The sequence below is a fragment of the Talpa europaea genome (assembly GCF_964194135.1).
Source record: "Talpa europaea genome assembly, chromosome: 8".
Lineage (NCBI taxonomy): Eukaryota > Metazoa > Chordata > Mammalia > Eulipotyphla > Talpidae > Talpa > Talpa europaea.
This window is the reverse complement of record NC_140075.1, coordinates 118,311,245-118,331,012: the sequence shown is the minus strand read 5'-3', so window position 1 is coordinate 118,331,012 and position 19,768 is coordinate 118,311,245. Positions and strand designations below refer to the sequence as shown.

The window sequence follows — 19,768 nt, the reverse complement described above, 5'->3', positions numbered from 1 at the left end:
TGACAAGGCGTAGGAGGGCAAGCTGAGGGCCCCACAGCCTCGCAGAGAGGAGCAAGAAGCCGGCAAGGTGGGTGTTTGTCCCATTCTAATCAATACTAACTGCTTTTGGGTAGCACTGTCTTCGCTTTGTGGAACCTGGTCTTCCTGGAACACTGGTCTCTTCCTCGTCATGCAAATCAAGCTCTTCTTCGTATTTAACAGTCTCCTTCCCAACCGGCATCAAATGGTCATCCAGTTCACCTAAGAAATTTAAAGAGAATTAACATGAACAGTCCAAGTAAATACGCCTGAACAGCTCTATGTCAGGAAGCGACAGGGAGAGTAATTGAAACCATAGCACCTTTGCTTGTAATACGACAAAAGTAACTGGATGTGATACTTAATGCAGTCCGTTTAGCATGTGCGTATTCGATGTGAGCAGGAATACAAATTCTGTTCAAAAATTCAAAAAATAAAAACTTCTAAACAGAAAAACAATGTATCACTTTATAAAAGCCACAAAAAATGAATTTTAAAAAGGCCATCTAAAAACTTTCCCATAAAAAAAAAGGATGAACTTGGACTGATTTAAGAGGTCCATTAGTATATGAACGTTCATGCTCCGCCAGTTACGGGGAGCCAGCCAGTCGCAGACAGCTACGGTTAGCTGCAGGTCAGAGCCCGGCAGCATCATAGGGTCTTCAAGCCCCGTCACACCCACCCTGCTACTCGCCGAAGTGCGGCAGGAGCATACACTCCCAGGTCTCGAGACGCACTTGCTCTACAACATTTTTAACTTTATATTTACATGTGCTTTTAAAAATCTTACCAATTTTGTGCAGTTTTTCACAGCAAATGAGGGCTACAACTCTTTCAGCCAATCGACTGCAGTTCATGGGTGGACCCTGGAAGGGACAAAAAACTTTTCATTGTCTATGCACAATTACATTATCATCAGCACATAAAACACAAGGTTATCTCTGAAATTTTAAACCTGAAATTTACCAGAACAAAGTCCTCTGTCTTGAAAAGTGGCAGCAAGTTTTAAAAAATTCTAATCTCCATATTTGAAATAGCCATCTTTTCAAACTTCCCCAGCAAAACCAGCAAGTTGTAAAACTAAGATTGATCAATTTTAATTAAAATTTCAACAAAATTTTAACCTATCTTATTTCCCACTAATTTACAAATATGTAACCAAAGAATCCCCCCCCACCCCCCACGCAAAATGACGCTATGCCAGGAATGCGGGTGTAACGGCACTGGACAACTTCTCATGCGCAATAGAAAATAATCATTTTGCAACATCCGGCAATCGGTACGGGGACCAACGGCAGCCGCCACATGAAGGTAGATGTGCTAGAGCAGCCCAAAGCTGTGCAATGGGCTCTGGGTCACTCACTCGGAATCACAGTCGAACTATGACTGTGATTATGCTCCGGTTATCTGGCCCAATTCTAAGGTTTGCAAATTACACTGTCTATTAAAACACCCACATATTGTTGACTATCTAAGAGGTTTATAAATTTACTTTATTTTTAAAATCAAATTTCCCTATGACTTGCACAGGTTTACAGAAGCTGGAAAAAAATCCATTAATAACATACTTCAAAGACACAATCGTTTCTTTTGCTAAACTTACAACAATGGAGGCTCGAAGAGGTGAGTTAATTGGCAGATAAAGAGTTGAATAAAATGTACCATCAGGCAACTCTCGGGTTCTACATTTCGGAGCTAGATGAGTAAACGGATCGCTTGGTAATCTAGCACAGTATCTGTGAAGAAAAAGAAATTCTGATGCTAAATCTACAATTGAGAAATAGAAAATTTTGTACTGGAATTCATATCCTGTAGTTTGATTTCTTATGTTCCTCGTCCCTTGTCCCCTCTCCTGGACTGGCACTTGTCTGTGGAGTTTGCACTTCATCTCTTTAAGTGGTCAATGAGACAGTGAAATGTAGGATAGAGAACTTTCTGTGGCCATGCTCTATATCTGCACGGGCCTGTCGGGACAGTGAAAGAGTACTTGAAATGTGACAAGGGCAGATAGGGGACTCAATGTTCTATTTATTTAATGTTAGCTAAAATCAAAACTTGAATTTAAATGGCCGTATGTCTAGTGCTGCCACACTGGATAGTGCAGAAAGTACTGTTCTGTTAAGGGAACACACTGCCAGCACTGGTTCCTGAATAATCTTACATCTGTCAGCAGCCAGCAGGGTCGAGGCGAGGAAGGTCTCAGATGCTGGTGGAAGGACAGCCCAATAGTGACACAAAGGCGGGCATCAGAATGCTCTACACAGGGAGACTGAACATAGAAGTAACTATGTGAAGGATAATGGGAGAGAGTTCCCACTACTGAAGAAGTAGGAACAAAGACAGAAGAGAGGCAGCGAGACTAACGTGTTCTGTGGGGATGAGGACAGTGGAGTAAGAGCTGCATATATGGACACACAGGCCATGAATAAATCTACTTCCCAGCTCGGTCTACTAAAGAACCAGGTGGCAGCAACCCGAGAAAGTGCTCACAGCCTGATTTCTAAAAACCATTCACGCTCCACCGAAAGGAACCAGGCTGGCTCCTTGGAGCGCTCACCACCATCTATATCTAGGCTGAGCCAGGGAAGCAGGAGTTAAAGCTAGAACGTCTCCTTGTGCCACAAAGTAAGGCAGCATTCAAAGCATGACGGTGGCGGGTTAAAAAGACATGGAAGCCAGCTTGAAGGGGCTCTCACTGGCCAGACTTGAGGCAATTTTAACATCAAAATACATAATAAATGACAGTAACACATTATAACCCTGACTAAAAAGGAGTCCATTAGTTAGCAATAGATGATAAAAGGAATAAACGGAGAAAGAGAAGGTACTTTATAGTTGAATGCCAAATAAAAAATGCAGAAAGCATAATGACTTAGAAAATCACCACTTTGCAGACATCACAGTAATAATTCAGGCAAGAATTATCAATGGATATTTAATGAGTGAAATGGGGAAAAGAAATAAATTTTAAAATTAAAATTAAATTTTATAACATCCAGTATCTCATCATGAAATACTTGCTATTCGCAGGGAAGTCACTGGCAGACATAGCGTAACGGTCGGTCCCCCACTGCAGGGACCACTGACTGAGCACACCAGACAAGGTACCGAGACCACAGCGTCACTTCTGCCATACTCAGCCAAAAGCACTCGCCTGCGTCTAGTCAGGAGACAGTATCACTCAAGTCCAAATTTAGAGACAGACCGGAGTGACTGGCCTGTAACCTTCAAAGTTCTCAAGGTCATGAAAATCAAGGAAAGACAAGGGTTCCAGGATGAAGACTAGAGAGGTGAGAAAAAAGGGCACAGTCCAGCACCCTGGAAAGGATCACTATACAGAACGCTCTCATCAAACTCGGATGAGTCTCTCTGGGTAAAAGGTAAGTGGGACTTATAGTATTCAACAACATTTTATAGTTGAAATTGGTTCAAAATAAAAAGCTGAAATGAAAATCTCATGGCTGCTGCTCCTCTGTATGACGTCTTACTACACATAATCCAGTACGCATCTGTTTTGCTTAGTTCTTAGAAAAGTTATTAACAAGCGAGGAAGTGAGAGCATTCTCAAAATACAGGTTCATACATCGCTGCTAGTGGAACATTCAGTGTAGCACCCATGCCTGGCACAAAACAAAAAATTTCAGGATTTAGGAAAAAAACAAGTGAGTGCTGTAAAATAAGTCAAATCTAATTAAAAATACACGCCTTCGGGTCAGCCTGACCAATGAGGACAAAGCAATTATTACGGCACAAGACTGTTTTTGCCTCCTGACCAAAAAGAACAAATGGGGAAAGCAACTTCTCATCTTGCCTTCATCAAAATATCACAAGTCAAGTCACAAACAAAAGAATTGGTGATTGTCTGCAAAAGGCATATGACACGGCGCATCCAGGGTTACACTGCGTTTGCAACCTCAGGTCCTCCTGGCGGCCATCTTCTGCCTACCTGTTGATGTGTCCGATGGCCGTGTTGATTGTGACTCGTGAGCCACCATCGTCAGGCCTCAGCACGTATGGTGGGAAAACGTCATCGTCGTCCACCACAGGCTCCATGTCCGTCTCGCCAGTATCGACCGACTTGGAACACTTGTTTCTCAAGATCTGGACATTTGAGAATCAGATGTTAGTATGAGCACAGATGTCTCCCTTGCCCTGTATTTTTCCACCTCACTGCCTACAGGAAAGCCCTCTCAACAAGACGTGTCTCTCCCTTCTAGACACTTCACTACTCCCAAATCACTTGCTGTAGAAAATTCCTCCCAATCACATAGAGAAATCTTCCATACAGGTGCAAGGTTTACCCTATACTGTGTGCACACATGCACACGCACACACACGCACACACACATGCACACGTACATGCAACTGCCAGTCTTTTGTGAGCATGAGGGCCTGTCATCACTTTCAAATCACTTCACGACTCAAGCGATCACTGTTCCCTGCCCCCTGCACTAACAGCACCCGTTCCCAGTCATCCTTCGCCCATAATCCATTTCACTGCTGTTGTATTGTCAGCTTTCAAACTCTTGTAAAATAGTGCTGGCTCTTTGTGATTATAACTCATTTTCTTATAATGTGCTCATTGTATACCCTTGATGAGACTATTCTCTGTAGCTAAAAAAGTCTCTATTTCTATACACATAAAAAAAGAACTCAAAAGATACTGGTTTTTGGCTCTTACCTTTTCAATAGCCTTATATGTTTTAAGGTCTACTTCAAAATTTTTTATTTTGTCTGTATCTGCCAACATTATGTAGTTTGAGATTGGCGCCCTTGCTCGTCCCTTAGATTGAACATAGGAGCGGTACTCCGTGGGCAAATCAAAGCGAACCACCAAGTTGCATTTTGGTATATCGACACCCTCTTCCACAATACTTGTTGCAATAAGTAGGTTGGTCTCATGAGCTCGAAATTTCCTAAGTACCTGAAAAAAATTCACCAAAGAGAGCAATTCTAAGAAATTTTCCAAAGGAAACTAACAGGGAGCAATCAAGCTGCATGAACACCTAGGAGAAGAAACTCCAACTTAATAACTGTTTTCCACTGAAAATGACTTGAAAATCAAAGAGCCTCCTACTTTAGAAGCGTGCCCACCGGCAAGCCACAGACGCCAAAGATCACCGGAGCCGCTTCCTTACTGACCGCAAAGGGATCTAACCAAGCAAATGACCAAAGGCATACCCTTTGAGACCTGCTTGACAGGCTGGCCCTCCAGAAGAGAATGTTATGTCTGTGAGGCTGTGCCAACATCCCTTGCAAGATGTCAAAACTCTTTCACTAAAATCCCAAATCACCAGATTTAAAAATTACAAGCAAGGGCCTCCCCTGTGGCGCAGCGGTTGAGCGCTGGGTTGCAAAGCTGCCCGCAGCCTCTGCAATGCTGGTTCGATCCCCGGCTGCCGGGCGAGGGTCCCACATGGCGCGCAGACCTCTCCTGCCACCCGCTGCTCCCCTCAGCAGTGTACTTTGGTCCTTCTGCCTGCTCTGCTCCCCGCTCTGGCTCTGGTGAATTCTTTCACCCTCCCGCGCTTCTGACTGTACCCAGTGCTTGTATGAATAAACAAATCTTTAAAAAAAATTTTTTTTAAAAGTTACAAGCAAGATAGATCTTATTTTCTGACATCTTAGGACATTTTGAATTTCAGGAATCAGAACTGATTAAAAAATAAAATGAGGGCCTCCCCAGTGGCGCAGCTGGTTGAGTGCCATGCTGTGAAGGTGTCTGCAGCCTCTGCAGTGCGGGTTCGATCCCAGCCAGCCAGGTAGAATCCCACATGGTGTGGCAGACCTCTCCTGTCACACCCACTGCTCCCCTCAGCAGTGTACTTCACCAGTCTCCCTGTTCTGCTCCCTGCTCTGTCTCTGGTGAATTCTCTCACCCTCCCACACTTCTGGCCTGTACCCCAGCTCTTGTATAAAAATAAATGAATCTTCAAAAAAAAACAAAAAACTTAAAAAAATAAAACAAAATGAGAACTCATTTCATACTAGATTTAAAATAACATCATTTTCCAGTCCCGAGTAAGTTAAACAATAAGAAGAAGCTGGTTTTGGGCAGATCTGTCAGACTCTGGGCTTGGATACTGTCAGAACGTTGTGACATGTAAAGTGACTTCAACGTGGATTACCCCACTACTCTTAGATAAAAAACAACCTTTAAAGGAAGCGTGTGCGCCAGAGTACTGCATCTGCCTTTAGCACTTCCACGGGCTCTCTCCTATATTAAAACCTAAAAAGTATGAAAAAAAGTGAACCTGTATCTTGAGTGTGTAGTAGTATTTTTGAAGTGTTCCACCAAGATACAACTTTAACTGGAAAAAGAAGACACTGATGAGAAAAGACTTCGGCTTGTCACGGCAGAGAGACAGGGAGCAAACGTGAGGCTCCGCACACCGCCGCTCGCGCACGAGGAGCCGCCGTCCAGCAGAGGAAAGCAGCGCGGCTGGTGACGAACGAGACACAATGTCAATCTACTAGAGAGATATTCAAACGCCGAACCCAGGCGCCTCGATGGCGCGACTTCACAGGCGGCGGCCAGCCTGCAAGGAAGCAGCGGGCCGTGTTCCCTGCACCTCGGGGAGGACGAGGAAAGGAGCTCTCCTGGCAGTCGGAGTAGGTTCTGAAAATTGTTACTATACAATTATTTTTAAGTTACCTCTTCCTGTTTTCTGAATTCTGCTTCCATCTGCTTGTTACGAGGCTGGTTCTTTCCAATGCCGTGTCCTGTTATAAAATTGCTGCTGATGTAAGCCAGCTCTGGGTCTTGCTTGCCAGCTTCCTTTATCAACCTAAGAAAATGATAGACATTTGGAGGTTAAGCATTGCTGAGGGAAAAAACTTAAACTTTTCTTTGTAAGGTCTTCCTTAAGGTGGAATTATAGATCACGTTCTGCCAACACACCTAACAAAATGGTCTTGGTGTTTTGTTTTGTTTTGTTCCAACTGGTTCAAACAGAAAGCACAGCCACTCTTCACCGTGTAGATCTGTGGACCAAACTCGTAACACCAAACACAGAGTGGCCTTACAGCCTTACACGGATGAATGGAACCAGTCACATTACCTTAAACTTCCTAAGTTAGCAGTTCTGACTTAATAGTAATGTGGCCCAGAAGGGGACAGAGCCAGGCAGAGGGAAACATAGATTCTCTTCATCTTGACTTTATCCCAGTACTTAAATGAAGACACACACACCCGTTCTCCAAAAGCCCCGAGCATGTCTCTACAGGCAAGAAAATGTGCAGCAGCAGACCGGCCCATCTCCACCACCAGGCATACCAGAACACGGGCCACATGACCTGATGCCCCGGGGAGAATTTCTACAGTAAAGGAAACCTCATTCTCCCTCTATATGAAATAAGAAGGTTCCAGTGGTAAAGGCCCCTGCGAGAAGCTGCGTGACTATTTCTTTAAGCAGGCCTTGGCCTAAAACCCTGCATCACCAGCACTCTGTCGACCAGCAGTCATCTCCTGGTGCCCAGGCCTCTACGTCCACTTCCACGCAACAGAAAACTGAACATGGGCACGGCAATGGCCAAAAACCCCCACCCACCTGTCATGAAAGAGAAGAGAGTCTGGGCTGGCCCCTCTTCCTGCCTGCCCCTCTGTATTAACCCAGAGGGCTGGCAACCTAAAGCTGGCCTCTCAGCGACGAAAGGAAAAGGGCTACAGGAGGGATCTCAGCACAGGGGTACAGCAGGTTAACAGTTAGGGCTGCCATTACAGCTATTTTGGAAATATCCACACTCAAAAACTCAGCACACGGGATAAATGGTTCCACACCTGACATAAGTGACTCCAGATGGTCCTTCTGAAGTCATACAACATAGTATGAATTCCGAATAGAAAATTGCATTCTTAAGTCAAACCATTCTTTTGTTGTTGTTGTTAATACATGAAACAGACTAATATCAAAGAGCAGGAGGAAACCCGGAGAGGCTGTCTAGAGTATCATCCGGCCTCCCAATCAGCAAACTCTTGTGTGTCTAGGTTAGTTTGAGAGCCTGCTCCCTAGTTCAAGCACTTAAAATGTTCAGCATCAGAAATGTTTTAATATGTTCCAAGCTTTGTTTAGCTATTAAAATAAACTTATGTCAGTAACAGAAAGCAGTGTTATCTGCAAACAAACCACATGCCCAAAGTCTAAAATGTGAAATTAATTATCTTAGAAATAATATCACCTCCAAATTTTAGTTTATATAAGCAAGCATCAAATTGAATAGATTTAAAAATGCACTTCAAATTACTCCTAATTAGGGAAAGAGTATTTTACTTTGCAAAATCAATCTGGCAGACTTTAATTAGCTGAGAAATAGAAGCACTAAGAATGAATTTATTTCTTCTAATGAAACTCGAGTCAACACTGCAGAGAACGCAAGAGGAACACGCAGAATAAACTAACTTCCTGGAAGAGATGATTAAGCGCTCTCTACCTCTGCTGATAAAAGTTTAGAGACAAAAAAAAGTCTCCACCGGATAACCTAGGGGCGCCGAACCATGCTCAAGACGGAGCCATGGGCTCTGGAGAAACAGAACACGGCCTCCTGCTGTCAGGGGCGGCGCAAATGACACCAACTGCTCACAGGCTCCGCAGCACAGAACTGGTGAGACAAAGTCTCAGTTGTTTCCTTGGATTTTTACACTGAGTTTATACAAACTGTTCCACAAGCAAGCTGCTTGGTAAACTATGCTGTTTCACAGCACAGAGAGTTCTGAAATTATCTGTAGCAAAAACTTTTTTATTTCAAATCCACCAGAGACTAGTATTTTTGTAAAACTCCATGAAAATGAAACACTAATGATTAAAAAGCATTCAATACTTAGAAAGCATTCAAGTCCAAGCACTAACTTATGGTACTCAGGAGCCACCAGTGACTGGCTGCTGGCCTGCAGTCTTTACACCAGCACGGCAGCTGGCACCGGCTGCAGAGCCACTGTGGAGATGTGCGTGGCCGCCCCAGTACACTGTGGGCTGTCGGGCCCCAAATAGGAAATACATGCTAGATCTAGAAAACCAGTACATGTATTGTTGAAAACTGTGATTTGACTAAGGATGCTAATTTATGCAGACAACCTTAAAGGAGAAAAAGTTCAAAAGTAAAAGTCATTTGAAATCTCTGCCAGGTGTTGATATGACCAGCAATACCTTTACTAGCATTTCCTTGTCAATGTGAGAGAATCAAATATAATTTATTATCTTACCAAAAAAACTATCACCGATGGTTACAGTACATCAAAGCCACATCCCCAAATGTGGACATAAATAAAGAACATAAGAAATTAGTGGTAAAGCAGCCATTTTTCTATACACTGTCTCTTATTAATAACTTGTTATTAATAAAAGGGAAGTACTACTACCATTTTACAGATGAAGATGCTGAGGCTTTAAAAAGGCTCCTTACAAAAAAAAAGCTACTACCAGGGCTGGAGCAGGGAAAATGTAAAATGAGCGAGGAGCCTCCCGCAGAACCAGAGTCAGGAGGTGCTCAAAAACTAGGGGAGGGGGACACATCAGAGGGTCCCAGAGCTGAGTGACAGGGGTCCCCATGGGCCGAGGTGTAATGCTATGAGCAACAAAACAACCCTGTGTTAGACTAGAGCCCAGAGTAAAAGTAAACATGAATCCACACTGATACATGATTCAGTAAATATTAATAACCAGGATAAAAGGGACAAGTTTTCCTTATGGGAGAATTATGATGCTACATGCAGACATACTCCTCCCCAGAATGCAGAGAGGAAATCCCTCCCTCCAAGGATAAGCTAGATTTCATGTCTTGCTTCCGAAGAATAAAGTCAGGTGAAAAGAGAAACCTGGAGAACACTATCATCACCAAGTGGTGACGATGAACATCACCGTGATTCACGTGGGTGCGTGATCCCCAACACGCGCTAAGACATGCCAGTAACATGTGAAGTGGGAGGGACGAGGCTGAGGGCTGAGGGGAAACACTGGACTGCCGTGACTGTTCTGGAGGCCTGAAGTTATTCCAAAATAGTTACTGTGAAAAATGGAGTGGGGCGGAGAAAATGTGAGCTCAGGTTTGTCAGATGCCCATGCCTCACAACACAAGCTCCACGGTGAGATGAGCACTACACATGGAAAGTGGAAGCCCTTTTCTGTGACTTTATTTGGGAAGGTCACCGGCTGATTCTTAAGTCTCCTTATCCTCCCTCACGGAAGGTTTGAAATAGCAAACACATACATAAAGTTAAGTTATAAACATAAAACCGATACATATGACATAAGGAAAACCATAGCCTAAGACTACATACATATACTCACATTACACACAGACATAGCTGTGATTTATTTTTTTAATTAGGAGAGTAGAAAACTGCCCAAATATTACAATAGCTAAAACTCCCATGAAACTATTCACTGAAAGAGGGTTTTTCCTCCCATTAAATTGATGGAAGGAAAGAATCTGGATTTCAGGAAATTTTTCTAAGCTTATTAAAAAGCTTACTGGAACAAGACCTCTATTGTATATTTAATTAGCCGCCCATAAAGTCGACCCTCGAGCCTCTCTTATTCATCATCCAACACTAAATTCCAGCCACATTTTATGAAAGTTGATCACAATTAATCTGATCCTCAAAGTCAATAGGAAGTAACTGATTTTTGATAAACCTTTTCAGGCTAGTATTTCTGCAATGAAAATTGGCACATCTCTACATTAAAAAACCACTGAGAACAGAGGAAAGAAGAAAATATTCCCCCATTTCTTCTCTCCAAGCCCAGAAAATTTATTTAATTCTCATGTCATCCTGTTGGGGGCAGGGAGTATATCTATGCCTGGGCTTAGTGCTGGCTGGGTGAGACTATCCTGCCCCCCCCATCTCATGCCTTTCTCCCACTCTAAGAAGGAATTCCACAGTCGTGTTCTCCCCGGCCTGTCTCCTGGCAGGCTTCCTACTGTAAAGCACTGGCTTTATAGTGTTCAGTGATGCCCAGGGGCATTATGATTACAGAAAGAAGTGGAATCTAGGAGGTAGTATATCAAGATTCTAGAATTGTCTCCACCACTGGCTAGCAATTTAACTCAGAGAAAATCACTTTTCCTCCTGAGGCCCTTATTTTTATAAAAATAAGTGGGCTGGATTAGACACTCAGTGAAGTCCCTTTTCAACCTTAAACTTCTGATTCCACTGTAACTCACTACCTGAAGTTATTTTACTTCACATTCATCCTGAGGATCAGGCCCAATGACTGTGAGAATTACCAGACTGGAAGCTGCCAGATGACGGCCCCAGAGTCCAATTTCTCCTTACACCAGTGAGTCTTCAACATCCAAAACCAGTCAAAAGCAGTTTAGAAAAAAAAAATCCCAAATTACCTCAGGAAACAAAGTTTAATTTCTCCTCCGAGATCACTATTTGCTGAGAAGGCTCTTAGAAACCAACTTTGGCCAATTAATGGATCTCGCAGAAAAAGTATTGTCTGAAGTACAAGACCCATTTGTGGGGGAGGAGTCCTTATACATAATTAAACATCTATCCACAAACCAAAAGGACCATACATAAAATGACCATTTGGCACAAATTTGAAGTATATGTCCTTGACCGGATCTATAGTCACAAGAAAGAAACTTCTATTGAACAAGGGGGTAGGACAAGAAATCCACACTCAATTTTGATTCACTTTGCCAATATCTTAGAATTTTTCCCTAACATTTTTTTCTCAGAAATTTCTATTATATAGTCTATGAACCAATCCAAATTGCAAATCCAGTTGTTACAAACTTTTTTTCACTATTAACTTGCAAACCTGAATCAACATTTGTTAAAGAAACAAAGCTAACATTAAAAACAGACACAGAAATACCCAGATAAAAGCTATCCTGAGAGTAGCGCAAGGAGGAAGCTTGGCGTGAAATGTCTACACAATGCCCCAAACTGTCACAGATGAATAAACACCTGAATTGAATCTAACTACTGAAAACAAAGCATACTTCAATGTAATTTGATTTTCTGTATTTGCTCTCTATTTTAGATGGCTTGGAGTAGATTAGCATCCTTTCAGAAAAAAATCTCAGTCATGTCAAATCCAGCTCTCAGGAAAGTTGCTGGGCATCTGAACACGTGGCTGTCACCCCCAGGTTGGCAGTGCGCTGATGGACCCTTAGCTCACCTTCCTCTGGATGCTGCTCGGCAGGCACTTCACAAACCAAAAGGCCTTGTCCTACTAGGGAAAGAAGTTTATCTTGCAGATTTACCTGTTTAAGACAACTGCTGTGTATCTTCTTTCCACAAAAATAATTCCACATAAAATATTGGTAAATGGAGAAGGAAAATTTGTCTCTGGCTTCTCTTTTTCTTCAATTTCTTCATCCTCATCATCATCTTCAGAATCACTCCAAGACACATAATTATCCTGATTCCTATTATTATACCACTCAACACTTTCAAACTGCTGTCGCTCGTATGGTTTATATTTGCGCAAGATTTCAAGGAGTTTTATGACTTTAGGAGTTACAAATTTCAGGTCAAGTGAGGCAGGCGAGAAGTGCTCTTCACATAGTGCATGGATTTTCCTTAGGAAAGTGTCTGTAAACAAAAGAAATTTCCTGTGCAGCTCCTCTTGTTCATGTTTGATATATTTCTGTAGTTCTCTTACCATCATTCCAGCTACTTTATCTGCACACCAGGGTCCCAGAACTACCAAAACCGCACGACAGTCTGATAGTATCTGCAAAAAAACGCAAAGAGTCAAATGCTAACAGTATTCATGTGGCATTTTCATATGGGGCTTATCTGGGGTTTAAGTTGTCTTCAAACTGCCCCTTCAAAATAAATTTGCCCCATTAATATGTGTACTGAGATTAATTCCCCAAGGTTGGGGAACACATCAATGGTCTTTACAAGCTCCACTTTTTCATATTTATGTGCCAAAAAGTCCTGCCCCCCTCTGTGAAAATTATAAAAAAATAGAAATTAAAAGATGCAACTGCATATGGATAATAAAACCAAATTTTAGATATCATAAGTTAGAACTGAATCATTTACTTCTAGGAAGATTATTCAAGAAATTATATAGCAGAGTAATTTCATTTTAGGTATCAAGAAGCACAAAATAATTTTCCTTGAATTGGGTCCACATCCAGAGTGCCACTCCTTAGAACCCTAACTCAGTGCAGAATGCAAATCTGAAGTCACACTGTAACCAAGGAACCATACTGGTTTCACCTGGACTTAATGAGAATTCAAGGGCTGAGAAAAGTCTGGCCACTGTTTTTTCTGCTTCAGAAAAAAATAAGCAGAAGAGGGGTTAAGACTCATATTCAAGAGAGTGTCAACGTTCACAAATAGTTGCAAACACAATCACAGCGGCACTCAAGACTTTGTGCATTGGAACAGGCAGAGGGCTTGTCAAATCTCAGAAGCTGGAACCCACCCTTGAGCTTCTGCTTCATCAGATCAAGGACAGAGCCCATGATTTTCATTCTGAACAAGTCCCAGTGATACTCTGATGCTACTGTTCTGGGGTCCATGCTTTGAGGACCAGCATTCCAAGGGACATCTTCTCCAAGCTCTGTCACTCAGGGACAAAGGACAGTTCACACTCGAGGAGACAGAGGAAGAACTTGAGTCAAGGCTTTGAGCATGAATTAACTCATCCAACAGAGAAAAAAACTGGGGCTCGCTCCTTAAACCTAAATAACCAAGGCATGAATTCTAACTTTCGCCTTAAATCAGTGAGGTCTACACTTAATAATATGAATACCTGTCAGGTATCAATAAATTCAAGGAATTATGTAGCAGAGTAGCAGTCCAATATATATATATATTCATGAAAAATGTCCAAAGAGATAAGAAGGTCAGGCCTTGAATTAAAATTAGAAACACATTTTCAGTTCATTATGAAAAGTCTTTTTTAGGCATCTTGTACTTTGTAAATATTTACCTGTTTAGAAATTAAAGTGGAATCTCTTTCTTTTGAATGCACAGATATGTTACAGTCATTGATAAAATTAAGTGCTTCTTCTAATTCCTTCAGCAGTCTTTCATAAAGTCCACTTCTGTCAGTAAACGGTCCACAATCTACCACAATCTCATATGGCTGAGAAGTGTATCTTTAAGATCAGAAACAAATTTGTTAACACCACAACAGATTCACTATAGCATGATGTGTTACATATCTAACCCTCCCCCGCCCAAAAAAAAGAACCTTCCTATTTTTGGCTTGTAAAGCCTACTTGGTCCAGACAGGCTCACAACAAGCCCTCCTAAACTGGTACTCACATGTACTCACATGTACCTGGGCTGTGTTTGCCCGTTAAGACTCAAAGTATGAAGGCATGGAGGCTCAGAGTCAACAAATTTTGTGATTTTAGTATTATCCATGTCCGGAGCCGCCTGGAGCATGCGCCATGTTGCACATGTGCTCGATGAATTAGGTTTAGATTTACTGTTTCGCCTTCGGAGAAACCCCTGCGTCCTCCTGTAAATCACGCGAGACTGAGAGGCACGATGGGAGGAGCGACCAGGGTATAAGAAGGGAACCGCGCGAGAGAGAAAGGACTGCGAGGAGACTGTAAGGAGATACGGCAAGGGTTACTGCGAGAGGAGCAGAGAGAAGGCCAGGGAAGTAAGAAAGTCAGGGAAAAGAAAGACATGTAAAAGTAGGAAAAGGATAAAGGAAAAATAAAGAAGCAAACGCTAGCGTCAAGTTGTCAAGCCCCTCATTTCAATCCTCAGCCCTTCTCTTTCCGTGCCTCCGAATCCCGCGGGTCGGGACAGGTGGCGCCCAGCGCGGGGCACGAAAAAGAACGAAGGAACCGCTGAAGGACCAGCTGTGGTGAGCCGGCAAGTAAAATAAGGTAAGGTAGCTGGGATCATGGGCAATTCAATGTCCATGGGGCAGTTAGTTATTTCCCTGGAAGCTCTCCTAAAAGAGTTTGGGGTTCCTCTCAGTAGAAGAATTCTTAAAGGATTTGTAGAGACCCTTAGTATCACTAGTAAATGGTTTCTGAAGCAGGATCAGGTCGATAGTGACAACTGGAATAAGGTGAAAGGAGATACTGTCTTGCATCAGCAATTATATGGCCTTGAGTCTCTTCCTGGCACTACTTTGACGGTCTGGGGAGTGGTGGGAGATGCTCTTAATGCCGGTGGCACTGCTGCCACTCAGTTAGCCACTGAGGCCGTCAGGACAGTGAGACAAACGGAGAAAGAAGATAGAAGTTCCATTAAGAGTTCTACATCGGGGCCTCCCCGGTGGCGCAGCGGGTGAGCGCTGGGTTGTGAAGCTGCCCGCAGCCTCTGCAGCGCCGGTTCGATCCCCGGCTGCTCCCTGGCCACCAGAGGAGGGTCCCACATGGCGCGCAGACCTCTCCTGCCGCCCGCTGCTCCCCTCAGCAGTGTCCTTCGGTCCTTCTGCCTGCTCTGCTCCCCGCTCTGGCTCTGGTGAATTCTTTCACCCTCCTGCACTTCTGACTGTACCCAGTGCATGTATAAACAAAACAAACACAAATAAATAAATAACATGCCTCTATAAAAAAAAAATTAAAAAAAAAAAAGAGTTCTACATCGGTAAGTCCCCCTTCCTCTACTCAAAAAATAACAGCCCCTTCTCCAGATGATTCTACTGATGAGTCGGGAGGAGACGAGGAACAGGATGAGAAAGGCCTCGGTTGTTATAAGGCAGGGAAGCGTAAAAGGAGATGGAAAACACCTGGGGAGCCACCTCCTAGAACACTCAACAGGGTTGATCTTCCATTAATGGAAAGACTGTGCTCTATGATGGAAAGAGTTCTGGCTTCCCAGGCCCCTAATTATGCTTATCCAGTTGTGGAAGGGACAGATCCTCAGGGGGTGCGTACTAGAGTACATGTCTCCACATCTTTTAAAGATTTGAAGGCTTTGAAGGAGGCAGTTACTCAGTATGGCCTCCAGAGCGCTTTTACGCATACCTTATTGGATAGCTGGATCGGCACGAATCCGACTCCTAATGATTGGAAGGCGCTAGTCAGAGCGGTGACTTCCCCAGGGGATTATTTGGTATGGAAAGGTATATTTTTAGAGAACTGCACCTATACAGCTAAACTCAATGCTGATGCTGGATTTCCAGTTAGAAACAAGGATATGTTAGCAGGAGAAGGGCAATATGATAGTAATGACCAACAAAAGGATTACGATCCGGCTGTATTTGCCCAAGTTGCAGCAGCTGGACGGTCAGCCTGGAAGGCAATAGGAGATAGAGGAGGAGCCGACATTCAATTAACAAAGGTCATTCAAGGGTCAACAGAACCTTATGCGGAGTTCCTAGCAAGATTGATGACTGCAGCTGGCAGAATTCTAGGTAACACTGATGACTCCCCCAGAAGTTAACCCCCGGGGCATCCTCCCTAACCATATTTGGCAAACCGATGTGACTCATGTACCCTCTTTTGGACGACAGAGCCTGGTCCATGTCTCCATTGACACATTCTCTGGTTTTCTTTTCGCCTCCTCACATTGCGGTGAAAAGACTTCTGATGTCCGCTCACATTTGCTACAAGCGTTTGCGGTAATGGGCCGCCCACGTGTCATTAAGACAGATAACGGTCCTGGTTATACCAGTAAGGCTTTTGCCTCCTTTTGTGCGGTCCATCGCATTGTGCACAAAACGGGAATTCCATACAACCCGCAGCGGCAGGGTATAGTTGAACGTGCTCATGGTTCTCTGAAAACTATGCTTTTAAAACAAACAGGGGGAGAACACTCCCCCAGGGACCGTTTGACTACAGCTCTCTTTACCCTTAATTTTTTGACTCTAGATACCCAGGGGCGGTCAGCTGCTGATCGGCACTGGTCGCCAGACCCTCGGCAGGTCACGATGCTGCAAGCGAGATGGAAGGATCAGGTCAATAATGAGTGGCAACCACCCGCGCCAGTATTAATACAGCTGCCAGGCAGCATTTGTCTTTTCCCACAGGATGCAAAAGCACCCCGATGGGTTCCTGCTCGATTGGTTCGGTTTGTCAATATACCTGACCCTGCTAACACTGATGACACAAGCGTCCCAGATGTTAGTACGATGAGCGATTGTGCATCAGCTGCTTTTTTTGCTCCTCATTGATCGTCATGATTCCACTTTTCCGCAAGTATTTGCCACTAATCTTACTATTGGTCTAGCTTCCAAGCCATTGGATAGTGCCCTGTTGGGCCAGGGTGAGGTGAAATTATTTAATGGCATTTATTCTGCAAACATTAGTTCTACCATTGAACAATCTGTTAGTATTCAGAATAACAGATTATAGAGTATGTCTACTGCTGTCTGTCTGTCCCCTCCCTTCTTTTTTGTCCTCCCCAATAATGCAAGAAATGCCACTGTGTTGAACTGTTCAGCGGAGACCTGCCCCCTCTCTGCCTTCTGGGCCCGGAGTGCGGAGAGAGCGGTGATCGTTCGTCTACCTTCTATTTTAATCATGCCCGTGGATGTTTCTGCACACCTTTCCCCTGTTCGACCTAGGAGGAGATGTGATTTTAGCATCACTGCAGCTATTGTTTCCGTTTTAATAGCAGTGGCCGCGGCTGCGGCTGCCGCCGCCATTGCTGTCACTCAAGCTGCTGTAAATACGGACACTATGGACAATTTAGCTGCCGGTGTTGCTTCTGCGTTGTCAACACAGTAATATATGAATGGACATTTGCAGAATGGACTTTTTGTGCTTGGTCAGCAGACAGCTCTAATGTAAAAAGGGATAAACACACTTTTGTTAATTGCTCACATACCTTGTAACCCTCTGTACAGTTTTATTTGTGTTACCCCTGTTACGGGTGAGGGTCTCATTGCCTGGTTTAAAGGACTCCTCCCAGAGTTGCAAGCTTGGGGCAGGGTGGTAGCCTTAGCTCCTGACTTTTTGTGCCTTCAGTGTATGGTTTCTCCATCGGCTACGGAGGCGAAACAAAGAGCTATTGTGCTATGGTGGTCAGGCAAGTACTTGGCGCCATGGTACTTGACCAGGACGCCCCAGTAGCACCCGGATGGGTCAACTTAGACCTAGAGAACCTGTGAGCCAAAGGCGGGTAAGAGCGTAGCCCGTCCAGACCAACCTAAGACAGCGGTCCGGACCAAGTGTGCCGGATTAGCGATGACGGGTAAGGCTGGATATGGGATGCGCCAACCTAAGACAGGCCAGGTGTCTCATTTAAAAGAAAAAAGGGGGAGAAGTCCGGAGCCGCCTGGAGCACGCGCCATGTTGCACATGTGCTCGATGAATTAGGTTTCGATTTACTGTTTCGCCTTCGGAGAAACCCCTGCGTCCTCCTGTAAATCACGCGAGACCGAGAGGCACGATGGGAGGAGCGACCAGGGTATAAGAAGGGAACCGCGCGAGAGAGAAAGGACTGCGAGGAGACTGTAAGGAGATACGGCAAGGGTTACTGCGAGAGGAGCAGAGAGAAGGCCAGGGAAGTAAGAAAGTCAGGGAAAAGAAAGACATGTAAAAGTAGGAAAAGGATAAAGGAAAAATAAAGAAGCAAACGCTAGCGTCAAGTTGTCAAGCCCCTCATTTCAATCCTCAGCCCTTCTCTTTCCGTGCCTCCGAATCCTGCGGGTCGGGACAATCCAGATGTTTTTGTCTTTTAGGTTTAGATTTGCCTCCTTAAGCACCAATCAAAGAGGAATAACACTAGCCAAAATATAAGAAACTCGACAGTGGTAACTTCTCAGAGGCAGAAACAGGGATGATTGGGGGATGACATCACAGGAAGATAGTTTTATCATAAATTGTACCCATTTTCACACTACTTGAAACTTTTAGCATCTGTAAATATCAATTTTATTTTTAATGTAGTTCTAATGTGACCTCATAAGGAAAGTTCCTGCCAATTTTCAGTCAATTCTGGTATCATTCCTTGGATCTTTCACAAAATATGACAACCAGAAATGGCACATAATATTCTAAAAAGCACATGTAATGATTAAGGAAAAGACATGTAGTAAAAAACATATTTACATATACTGTAATTTTCACTATATTCACCCCAAATGAGAAGGCATAATTACCACAGTCACAGTGAGGGAACTAGGCCACGCCAAGGCTAGCAGATTAGTGAGCAGTTTCACAGAGTGCTCTCACGCCCTACTCCTGAAGACTTACACTCAGGCCAGACAACTGCAGCAGCGCAGCCTTTTATTCTACGTCAGACACTTGTGGCTCAGGCTGATCAGAAATAGCACGTGCCAGTGGTCATGAAATCTGTGGCATTTTGACACCTAAGACCTATGAATCTGAAATATCATCTTTTCTTCTCATTCTACAGAGAACATTCCCCAAAATTCGACTAAATGGTAGGCACACTGTAAAGTATTTTCCATGGAACTGATCATCAGAGAATCTCCTGAAACCAATGTCTTGCCATTTTGTAAGTTCAAGGACACTGAACAATTCACCTGTGGTCACACAGCTTACATTCGTAGAGCCAATATTTAAACCCAGGTCATTCTTCTCTACCGAACTCTTCAAAGAAATGCATTTGGTAATATTTAGCTTTGTAAAAACTGCATTTAGTAAGGGTATAAGGACATTTTAATATGAATTGAACTAGTCACATTTATTTAAAAACCCACCTTCCTACTAATTTATATAGATTTCTTCTGCCAATTGTTTGTGTTTTAATGAAACTCGTAATAGCAGCCTCTTCAGAAACAAGCCTGGAAGTCATAAGCCTCTTTCCCAGAAAATCAAAGCTACAGAGTATTGGCATTTATTTTTAAGCATACTGTAAAATACTGAATTCTCCAAATAAATCAATGTTCTTTTC

General features: G+C 43.5%; 1 protein-coding gene across 6 annotated transcripts in view; it reads right to left on the bottom strand.

Annotated features, from left to right (window-relative positions):
• DICER1 (dicer 1, ribonuclease III) overlaps positions 1–19,768 on the bottom strand; it is a gene marked incomplete at its 5' end in the record, with an annotated part of 45,243 nt that overhangs the window by 20,931 nt on the left and 4,544 nt on the right. For 5 of the 6 annotated variants that reach the window (XM_084241200.1, XM_084241201.1, XM_084241203.1 and 2 more), the window contains 8 exons: positions 101–240; positions 809–884; positions 1,622–1,754; positions 3,965–4,119; positions 4,700–4,942; positions 6,674–6,806; positions 12,235–12,707; positions 13,923–14,091. In XM_084241200.1, coding sequence (XP_084097326.1) covers positions 101–240; positions 809–884; positions 1,622–1,754; positions 3,965–4,119; positions 4,700–4,942; positions 6,674–6,806; positions 12,235–12,707; positions 13,923–14,091 — 1,522 coding nt within the window. The remainder of the gene's footprint in view (positions 1–100; positions 241–808; positions 885–1,621; positions 1,755–3,964; positions 4,120–4,699; positions 4,943–6,673; positions 6,807–12,234; positions 12,708–13,922; positions 14,092–19,768) is intronic. The other variant, XM_084241202.1, reaches the window with a different exon arrangement.